General features: G+C 40.4%; 1 protein-coding gene across 3 annotated transcripts in view; it reads right to left on the bottom strand.

Moving 5' to 3' along the window:
- The window catches only part of EPB41L4B (erythrocyte membrane protein band 4.1 like 4B), a 194,664-nt gene that overhangs the window by 26,951 nt on the left and 156,089 nt on the right, over positions 1-11,624 (bottom strand). The window contains exon 23 of one of the 3 annotated variants that reach the window (XM_080380005.1): positions 2,468-2,536. The exons of the other annotated variants lie outside the window; for them this stretch is intronic. Coding sequence (XP_080236131.1) covers positions 2,468-2,536 — 69 coding nt within the window. The remainder of the gene's footprint in view (positions 1-2,467; positions 2,537-11,624) is intronic. 3 annotated transcript variants of the gene reach the window in all.

Genomic DNA, 11,624 nt, shown 5'->3' with positions numbered 1-11,624 from the left:
TATAAGCTGCAGGGGTATCAGATTTGGTGTTCCTGTGCTCTGAGGACTGCCAGATCTTGCTTTATGGCATGAGAAGGAGGCATCACTCTGTGAAGCTGATGTAAATTCTCCCAGCCTGAAATTAGCAGAGCAATGACAAATTATATTTCCTGAAGATTTGCCCTGAGTCCTAAAGTGTATTTACTCTAGATAACGTTTTTATGGTATATATCCAAAATATCTTTTAAAATATATCTGCTTGCATAATATATCTGAGCCAAATATTTAACTGGTATAATTAGATGGCTCATACCAGCCTGTGAATATGGTCATCAAGCCTGCCATCTCTCTACAGAAATCTCTGAAATTCAGAGGGGTTCCTGGCATGAAGGCTTATTTTTAAACTTTCCAGGCAACAAAGCTGTCTAATTTTTCCTCCAATAAAATCAACACAACTGCATATAAACCACCACATCAAAAGCTCTACACAAAAGTTAAAGTATTCCAAATGTCACCGTTCATAAACTTTTTTCCCTCAGTAACACTTCAATATTCTGTTCCAAGCAAAAAAACCAACCAACCAACCAAAAAAAGTAAAGGAGAAGCAAAGAAAAGAGAAAAAAAAGAACAAAACAAAACAAAACAAGGGAACAGATTAATAAAAGTTTCCATTTGGGACTGTGTGTGACTGGAGAACATTCAAAGTTAGATCTGCCTGCAAGTTCTAACACTGATCTAGATCTTTCCGGCCTGTGGTGTAGCAATCTTCAAGCCCTTGGCAAAGCCCATGCATCAAAATAAACTGAAACGCTACTGGGGAGCAGCACATCTCTTTGGGCTGGGGCAGAGGACCATGAAACACAGGACTGAAGTCCAATTAACCTTCCTCATTGTTTTCCCATCTTTACGCAGTCCTCTAGGTAGCTGCTCGTTTACCACAGATATTCGTGCATAACTCATTAGCAGGAATGTATGGAATCATATGATGGATCACACACTGTTAGATTTTTATTATAATGGTGGTTTAAATATTTGTGATCTGGATTTTCTGCCCTCCACCCTGCCCAGGGAAATAGGACTGTATGGGGAAAAGAGGGAATTTCAGAAAGATTAGTTTGAATTTCACTTTTCTGCTTCTTTCCTGACAGAGCGTAACAAAATCTCAACATTTGAATTTACTATGAAACAGCCATTTTCTACAAGATGGAAATTTCTGTGGATGAGTGTATCAGGATAGCTTCTGTTTATATTTTAAAGTTCTACACACACACACACCCCCAACGATAAAAATATATTTTATATAGCCCTCCTAAATTTTGCTTTCATCATAACTGTCATAGGCAGGAAAATATTTTCCTGACAATCATTATTAATTAGTGGGAAAGCGATTCTGGGCATATCTTTCTGCTTATATAAGCATGAAAGACACAAACACTGTAACTCTGGTTTAGCTTTTACCACAATTGTACTATCCGGACTTGGCTGACCTAGTGAAAAGCTGCTGTGGCATAGTCCTGTGTATTTTCAGATACCTTTAATTAGAGCTCGACAGTGGCACTGACACAGCTTGGGGAGCCTAACTAACTCTGCCTTTAAAATACCTATTTGGAGAAAAACAACATTTAGATCAAATCCAATGATCAAGTTTATTGTGAAAGAAAAGCTTTTTTTTAAATCATCAAATGCAGTTACTGCACATGGGCCAACAATGATTGAAGTTTACTGTTCTCTGATTATATGTCAGTTACAGATTGCTGCTACCGGTAGAAGTTAAGGTTAAAGTCTGAAATGCTTCATTTTGTGAATATAATTTAAAAACTGGAAGTCAGTTACCGTGGTTTATAATTATAATCAGGGAGTGTTTCTTATACAGTAGATAATTTTGTCATACTTATTAGATAATGCCTCTACCCTTAAAGTAGGACTTAGATCGCACTTATTTTTTAAATTGGCGAATAATTGTTTCCTGTATGCAGTTTACCAACCCTACTCGATTCAAGTTATTAGGTAAACATGGAAGTTTGTACAAAGATACCATTGTAGTCATCAATACACTAACTATAATTCCTTAAAATTCAGATGTAAATGCAATGAAAATCAAGCCCCCCTTTTTGCGATGATAGCACAGCAAGCAGTTTCAGGCAGAAGGCCATGCAATTGCTAGACAGAGGACTAAGTCTTCCCAATTCCCTTATTGCTCTTTGGAAAGATTCTGTGGAGCTTCACAGGTGTCCTCTACAGTCTCACATTAGTAGTGAGCCTTGACCTTTAACTCCTTAATCCTCTGTCTAGTAAGCAGCAATGTCTGAATGCAGACAAGTTGATTATTTGTATAATGGGAATATTTAACTGATTTACACTCTAATTTCTACCTGGAATCTATTTTTTTTTTTTTTTTGAGGACTGCTTAGCACATAAATTTCTGACACTTAAAAAATCAGTTGGAATTGTGTTAAATACACAGTTTTTAGTTGCACGTTCTACTTACAGAAAACTGTGGTACTGTTGTAAAAGGATCGAAAAAAGGATTAGATGTATCAGCAGGGAATGTCTTTATCTTTAAAAAAGATAAAGAAAAAGATGTTATTTTCAGAGCATAAAAATGCAAAAGAAAAAAAAAAGTAGCAAAGCATTGCAACTACAGTGACATATCCAACAAATTAGAGCAGTTCAGCAGTGCTTGGACCAGACCAAAAAAGACCCCTTCAAAAATGCATACAGAAAGCTGATGGTGAATAGTCAAACCGTAAATATGAAAACTTGATAAATTGATTTTACCATGTAATTAAATCTATTGTGCAAATACAGAACTGACTTCATACAATGTATCTTCCAATTCTGTCAACAGCCATTGGATCATTATCTGCTTCCTTCAGCCAGCACTACCTTTTGAAATATGTAATATGAAGTGCAGGAACAAATTCTGGAGTGCAGGAACTCTGGCTAAAGAACCTTGTGCTTTACATATTTCAGACTTCTAAATTTTCAGTTACACAGTTGCTGCCAAAGACAATCAATCATGTAAGGTGGAATCAAAAGAAAACCACATATAAAAAAAGTATCGGGGACAACTGTTTGCTTTGGGCAGCTATGAGGCCCTGTGTTGAGAGAAGGGTTGTGGATAATGGATGACTTTTGGAATTTTTTTTCAAAATGTGCCTGGAGACAGGGAGGTGAGAGACCAACACATTCATGTGCCAAGAAGCTCGAGAACTCTCAGGGCTTGGTTCATAAGCATATGGCCACCGGTGTGACCAGGCCCTGCTGGAAGTCACTTCTGCCCTTAAAATAATTTCAACATTTACTGAAGTTAAAGAAATATTAAAAGCAGCAACAATCTCTGTCCCACTTAATTGTAAATGCTGTTTCTCATGTTTTTCCTCTTTAGAATGTAGATATTATTAATTCATTCAAAGAGAGGACAAAATAGCAAATATAGGTGTCAGTTTTGAAGTGCCCTTAATGCTTTCCGTTTGGAAAACCGCATTTTTCACTGTAAAGGTGTGTTTTTTACTTTATTATAGAAACTGCTGTACATTTGTTTGTTATGCATGTCTTCAGGCATAATTCACTAACTACAGCTATATATCTGTTGTTTAATAATGAGGAAAGCTACCTCGAGGGCCCTGAGCCCTTGTAGGCCAAAGCAAAACCTGAAATTATGACGTCAGATATAATTAAGTAAATGTATAGTGTTTATTTGGTAAATAAAATAACAGAAACATGTTGGCTTATAAGGATGCCAAGGGAAATTAACAGCCACCTGTGGGCCCACTTCTGCAAACGTGGAATTAATCTTGGCATTAATTGTCAGGCTTCTTACACACAAGAAGTATGGATAGCAAAGATACAGTCAAGCATGTAAATACCTTTTTAGCAGAATAAAGGTGTTTATAAGTCAATTACACAGGTGCAAATGAACAAAAACTGTGCAAGAGAGTAATTCTTTCAAATCACAATTTTCTATGCAAACATATTAAAGAAAATTTCACACTCCTGTTGTAGTCCTATGTTCATGTCTGTTCACAAAGTGTAGGTATACTACATTGCTGATTGAACCTACTCATTGGATTGAAGCAATAGTTCCTTGCAAGTTTGTTATTACTCCACACCCAGAGCCAAGTCTGTCACTGCAAAACACGGAGAGCTATAGCATGTCTCACTCTTTTGAGAGACAGCAAATACCCACGAGCCCAGGCTGTCATTCTCAGGTTGTAAAAGATTTACAATATGATGTTACAGTACAAAATACAAGTGCACTCCATTACAAACACAGTCTCTGAGCCAAAGGCAAACAGGGATGGGAAGTTGGTTGCTCATATGCAGTATGAGTTTGATATTCTACAGCCAATACCTCTCTAATTTTGCATGTTGGTCTCGTTAAGGAAATGAAGCACAGTTATTGAATACTGAAAAGAAAGATGACACAACAATATTCAAGAGCCTGCTGGGATTTGGGACCAGAGGCACATAAAAGCAGTCAGCCCTGATGACATGCTGCAGCAGACGGCCATGCAGGATACTCTCTTGCAAAATCAGTACTTCAATCTGTGGATGTGCCTGGCGCCAGCCTATGTACCAAAACATGGCAAAACATGGTTGATTTGGCTTAGTTATTAGTGTGAGTTCCTCTCGCAGGGATCTGTGCTTATTTAATCTCAGGAATAAGACAGTCTCGACAAATGAAAGGTTCTCTAGGTTCTAAACTCACCGATTACGAGCATTTTAAAGAAACTGAAAACAGAAATTAAGGAACACAGAGAAAAAAACCCATACTTGTGTTCAATTTAAGAGCGATAAACAGAAACCATCTGCCTCGTGATTTACTTTATGATTTACTCTTTCTTCCTCTCATCTTTTTTCCCTCTGAGAAGAGACCACTGTTACTCAAACGGCACAACGGAATTTACTGGTTTGGTCCAGGTCTTGATAGGAGCGCTGCTGCCAGCTCCCACAGACAAAGGGGAGAGACAACACTTGTTTTCTGCTCAGCACTGGTGAGAGGTTCTTATCTATTGATGGCTTGGGTACAACATCCTCATGCATACAACAGCAGAAAAATTCTGTATATTTGAGAATACTTTTCAGTCTAAGAATATGCAGGATGTGGAGGCAGTATCATCGAAAACATTAGTTAAGCAACTGATTTATGTGAAACTGCGTTTGGAAATTTGAAAGGTCTTTTCACCCAGAACAGTACTTTGGCCTGACTGTCCTGCTTGCCCACCATGGCCAACGGTGTGCTGATGGCAGCAGCAGTTGCCAGCACCTGGGAGGAGGAAGAAAACCCTGTGATTCCCAACCCACCACACAAGGAAAGCAGCACCATGTGTGAGTCTCTTCCTGACCCTTGTCTTGGGGCTGAGTTTCTTGTATGGAGTCAAAACTCTCAGAGTAGCTCAGAAAGCAAAACAACTCCCTGATCAGAACAGGAGGTGAAGACCTAAATGCTATGCATTCCCCACACAGTACATAGACCCTCTCCTTGCACTACCAGGAAGACGCACCACACCTTTAAACATCTCTTGACTCACAGGGCAGAAGCAGACCCTAAACTTCTGGGTGTTTTCTTCTCCCTGCTGCAGCAGCATCTGTTGAAAGATGCCACCTGGGGACTGAGAAAGGAAGAAGAGCAGAGCCATCTCCACCACCTACCACAAACCTACAGTTCCTCCAGCCTCTGAAGACCTTTAGCAGCTTCCAGGCTTTACCTGGGATTGCAAACACAAGGGAAAAAGAAAGAGGAAAGAGGAGGTGGGCAGCTGCTCAATTCAGCTGCTCAGACTAGCAGAACACAGTAGCTGTTAGTGCGTGGATTGCCCATAGATAAGCTGCTGAGGTATTCTGTCTACGTTGGTATAAGATAAAACAAGTCAAATAACAGCTTTGAAGTTTACAGCTGAGCAGAGAAATTCCTGTGGTGGCAGGTGGAGCAGCAATCGTGTCCACATTGCAGAGCTGCTCAGATGAGCCTGTTCTGGCACAGTCAGGCTCTTCCACAGGAGCAAAAGGGACTAACTGGTGTCACAGGGGCTACAGAAATATCATGAGCAACAAGAGGGCAGAGCTGTGCTCTTGGTAACAGCACAGACAGGCTTTTAAGTATAAAACTTGATTTCAAGCACATCTGCTCTCTCTGCAGGAATGATAACAGTCTTGCAGCTGAAGTCACAACCATAAAACCTTTAAGGCAGGTCCCATAAGTAACTGTCACATCACAGGGACACAGTTGGGAGTAAAGCTGAAATGGGAGTAAAGGAATTTGGCGTTCCAGCAGCATCTCACATCCTAAGGGCTTGTTTCACAACCTCAAATGCACCTTACCTGAAAGGTCAGGGTGCATTACCACAGCAGAACTGCTTTGGACAAGTATCTCCTTGTCTGGAATATTTAGCTTGGCAAGTTGAGAATTTGCTAAGCTTAAAAGAACAGTTGACTCTTGGCAAAAAGAAAGGAAAAAAGAAAAGAATAGTACAAAAAGGATCAGCACAATCTCAGGAAAACTCCAATGGTTGAGTAATCTTTAAGGAGAAAAATCTGAAAACCAGTCAATGTAACGGTCACATTGATTTTGTGGGAAAATGAGTCAAATCTTATTCCTCTGTGGATAATTTTCTGCTAGTACTCAAAGATTCTTGTTGCATTATGAAATGACTTTTGGGGTGACATATTTTGGAGGCAACTTTGCCACAACCAGAAAGAATTAACAGCACTAATTTTCCTTGTATTTATACCATGAGGAAGAACAAAGGAAGGTAAGAAAGAAAAGGGGCAACGGAACAAGAACCTTCCCATTTTCTTTGCATTTGTGCAAAGAGTTCTTCTGGACAGAATTTACAATGGTACTTTCCTGAAACATCTTGTAGAAGGGCTAGGAGAAAAAACTAACTTTCTCATAAAAGCAAATGGAAGTGGAGGGAGACAAAGAAAGAGTACTTTAATCAAGTTAATTGATATGAAATTAGCTAATTTTGGTATTTCTATCAAAAGATAATATTACGAATGTCCTTGCTGTGACAAAAAAAAATACCACTTTTAGGAGAAGTGGGCTTAATTTGGATATGTCCTTTTACATTTGGGGTAGTCAGTATATTCACTGCCCTGCCACAACTTACTTTCTTTCTATAAAGGTCCAGTAACATTTTCTGCTGATGACACTCCCATTCCCTGCACCTTGACTGGAGGTTGTTATAACACGACGGATAAAATGTGTGATCTCAGTGGGTTTGCACTGTCACTTTGTATACCAGCCAGACGGAAGTCAAACTTTACGCCAAACACTTCACTAAATTCCTGAGCATCACAGCAGAAGCAGAGCTGCTAACACCTGAAGTGGTGTCAAAAACACAGCCCTCAGTACACACATATAGCCAGAAGAATATTCCAGGTGCTTTATTTCAAAATACTTGTTATAAGTTTAATACCATCACATCCATACAGCACAGAAACTTGTTTGTACTCATCAAATTGGAAAAGATCAGCAGCCAAAACTTCTGGAGTATGTTGCATTAGCATTTCCCGGTCCTGACATGTGATGTGACGAAAACCATCAGTTAACTATTAGTCCTGGTTTCCAAAACCAGTGATATGATTCTGGACTCTGCAATTGTTCAGTAAAGCTCCTTGTCTGCTGTCATACCATTTCAGTGGCTGAAATGAATAATGAGGTGGAAAATGTAAAATGAGAGTTTCTGGTATTTTTCACTATGCAATACCCTCATAGCCAAACAAATTCTTTTGAGTGGGAGTAGTTCCTGGCTCCAGTGATCGATCACTCAGGTAATATCAACCCCAGTTCACTCCCTTTGCAACAAAGTGGCAACAAACCCAGTGTGATAGTAGGCAGGTGTAATCACTGCCTGGATGCACAGGGCAAACATCAGACCAAACCAGTGCAGTTCAATAAACTTTTACCAGTATGGAGATGTAAATCGGTAATACCATCAGCTAATCAGTCTTGGAAAAGGCTATGCAAACTGAATGCCTTAATGAACCATACTTGGTGTGAATCCCATATGCATTGCATCACAGGCCAGCTTCTTTTCACGGGATTCAGGGTTTCTTCCATTTGTTGAAACAATATCCAGGTGTTAGTATCAGCAGACAGATTTCATTCACACACATTAAAGATGGGCAGTTGTACAGAAATGTACTGTTGAAAACGCCCTAAGGCACCAAATGTGAAGTTTCTGAAGAGGACAGGTTTCTGTGCAAGCCACTAAGCCAGGGAGGCACTACGCGTTCAGAACCTCCCTGCTTACTGTCACTCCCTCTGGGGATATAACACTGAGAAATCTCTCTTCTAGCTCTATCTGGTCTTTGGGTCTCCCTTGCTCATCTTGCAGATAACTGGTGGAGACTGGAGTTCAAGGAACTGCTTCGAACAACGTTCATTGACACCGAAGAACCAGTGTAAGTGAATCCTACAGTTTGACTCATTTGACTTATCTGCTTTGCCTGAGTTTCCACAAGACTGCAGGACTGCAGTACAGAGTCCCCTCCCCACAGGTACCACTTAATTCTTTGTGGTAAACTGAGAAAGCTCCACCTTGAAATTCACGTCCATTCCATGGTATCCTTGCTGAGCCAAGTTCTCCTGGGGTCCCCTCAAATGGTGAGCTTGCCGTTCTTCTGCTCACTGACGTACACCAGCCCTTCTCTAGACCTTGCCGCAGGCTGAGTCCACCTGTTCTGCAATGTGCCCTGGCAGCATACACCACGTTCTTGGTGTCTCACTGGGTGCTTGTACAACAGAGTTAATACCTTCCACCACATATTTTCCTCCCTCTTGAGCGTCTTTGCGCAACACTTCCTAACACCGAGGCATTGTCAGGAGGTGGCTGTGTGGCTCCTTGGCTGTGCCCCAGTGACTTCTGGCTCCCAAACAGATGTTTAAGGGAGTTCACAGGAGTGATGTACAAGGTTCAGCCTCTGCTGAAGCTTGGCTTTGCTGCAGTTATAGCATTTTGCAGATACTTAATGCATAGTAGTTTGTGCCTACAGTATAAGCTACTATTTACAAGCAGGTCCAACTAAAACACAGAAGTTAAGATGTCCCGGATAAAATCCTGAATCTTCATGCCAACTTTTGTACTAATTTGCAAGGGCAGCCTTGCAAATTGTGTTGGTGCTAGTATCCCTCTTATGCTGCTTTTAAAGATGGAGTACTCTGTTGATCTGCACTCTAAGGATTGCAATTATGGGTTGCTAGCAAAGGGATTTCAGAGGTATTGGGAGGGGACAGGGGATGATGCTAGCAACATTATCAAGCCAGGCCAGCATCTCTACAGCACATTGGAAAGGAATGCATGTCCTGGGTCATTTTTACAATGTAGCTTTGTCTTGAGACTATTTTTGAGAAGACATTCTTCAAAAGAATACAGAATAAGAACAATTATATTGTGACAAAAGCAAGACAGCATCCATGCTTTCACAGTCTTCAGGATTTTCAGTACTCTCTTGCTGATGCTGTGAATGCAAGCAATCTTAAACAGAACATAACTTCAGCATGGGCTGCCAGCCCAGTCACCATCCCCTGAGGAAAACATGGCAAGGCAAACTGACGTCACAGTCTTGATGTGTCGGCTAAAACGTAGAATAAAGATTGCAGCATTTGCTTGGTCTTTGTTTAAAACACAGAAATGAAGCAAACAAAAAGTAGTAGGTATAATTGCTGGATATGGTTGCTCTCAAACAGTGCTGAAGAGTAAGTTAGTTGCATTTCCAGGACAGCTAATGCACAGTTACCTTTTTGCCCCTTGGTCTTTACCAATGAAATCAACGACGATCCAGTGCCAGGTGTCTAGATCATGTGCACAGCCAACAAAATCAAATGGCATCTTCTGCAGATGGAGGCTGTTGTCATAGAAGAAAGTCACTAAAGATGGATAACATGAAGAGGAGGAAATGAATACTGTGATTCCTGCCAGCTGAGAGTGCCCCCAGGTAAGGCATATATTTCCCAATTTCACTGCCAGCAAGCAGCCTGTACATGCACTTTGTACCAGATGGAAACTCTCCACTAGCCATACCTGATTACTTCTAAGCATAGACATTGAAAGCTCATTATCCAGTAACTGTTGGTTCACCGTGCCTTATTAACACAGAGACTTCAAACCCTGGGACATTTCAACAAAGGCTAATAACCACATGACATTGCTGCACTTTTTCAAAAAGCATCAGGATCACATTCCTCTGTTGAAAAGTTACGAGAGATTGACGCAAACAGTGCACTGCTTGACCCTGCCCAACACAAACAAATAGTTTGGCTTTCTACTGTAATCAATCTCTACTTGTGTAACAGCAAAAGCTGCCTGAAAGTCCTTAAGTGTCCAGGAGCTCAACCAGTCACAGTCTCCTTGAATGTCAGGATAGCAAGAAATACTTTGCATTAATTTTCCGTCCTATTTTTCTGGGCTATTGAGCTCTGCCAAAATCCCCAGGAGTTTATACAGCTCATTATTCTAAAGGAAAAGAATAGCACAGGTAGATTATAGTCAGTGGAGCTGCAGAAAAAGTGTTAAAATTACAAACGGGTGCACTACTTATATATCTATTCAGAAGGACACGAGCATATTTTCAACTTCAGCATGTGACTAGTCCAAGTGACTACTGCAGCCTTAATCTATGTATGTGCCCACAAATTTTTGTGACCTCTCATGGATTAGGGTCTCCTAAATGCACATATGAGTGCAGACTGCTGCGCTGTGCTGCAGTTTGCCAGTCTCACTATGCTAAAATTCTGCTCTGAATTAAGCTTCTATATGACAATAATCCTTTCCCATGACAATATGCCACCCTTTCCAACACGCATCATGGAAACAGAACACTGCTTCTTTACATGTAGTAGATACAAAACTATTTGATCTTATCAGTAAGACCAACTCCAGTAGAAGCTGGAAGTCTAGAAGGATCAATGTTTTGCTTGATTTAAGAGTCATGCATGAACAAATCCAATCCCATATGTAGTAAATCTTTTGTGATAAATGTTATGTATAGAAATCTATTTATTCATAACCTCACACCCTTGGCTATGGCATCATTCATATTGCCAGCCACCAAGCACTGAAAAAACACAGAGTCTGTATTAACTGCAAGTAAAATCTTGTTGTGTTCCAACACAAGAGCTCATTAGGCACATACATTTACAGATTCAAACACCTGCATTGTAATATTTTGCCAGTTTGGTGCCATGAAACTCATTAAATGGTTCTGTGTCTGTCAAGTCCCTCATTAAAGCAATCCAATATCAAAGTAAATGTATTGTTACTTTTCCCAGCTTATTTTCATCTTTTCAAGAACAAATAGGGATGCTACCTTAAGAGCCAGTCTCCTAATCTGGATAGTGTACTCAGAGATACTGTACTCAGAGATTAGTCCCAACCAAGGGATAATCCCAAGTGATAATCCCAATTGATTAGGGCTATTAGCACATAGCCCACTCTCACCCATCCTTAGTTACAGCAGAAATTTCTCTCTTGGACTGACAGGAAACGTACAGAACTCTTCTGCTTGGTCCAGGAACAACAGCGGTTTCGATGCCAGAAGGCTGCTCCACCATTTGAGCAGAGCTCTGCTTCCCCATGATTTGTTTATTGGGAAAAGGATCCAGGGGATCCATTATTAAAGACATCTCTATGAAAGTG

The sequence above is a fragment of the Falco punctatus genome (assembly GCF_963210335.1).
Source record: "Falco punctatus genome assembly, chromosome: 3".
NCBI lineage: Eukaryota > Metazoa > Chordata > Aves > Falconiformes > Falconidae > Falco > Falco punctatus.
Note: the sequence above shows the minus strand (reverse complement) of the source record. Positions and strands in the feature narration are given on the sequence as shown.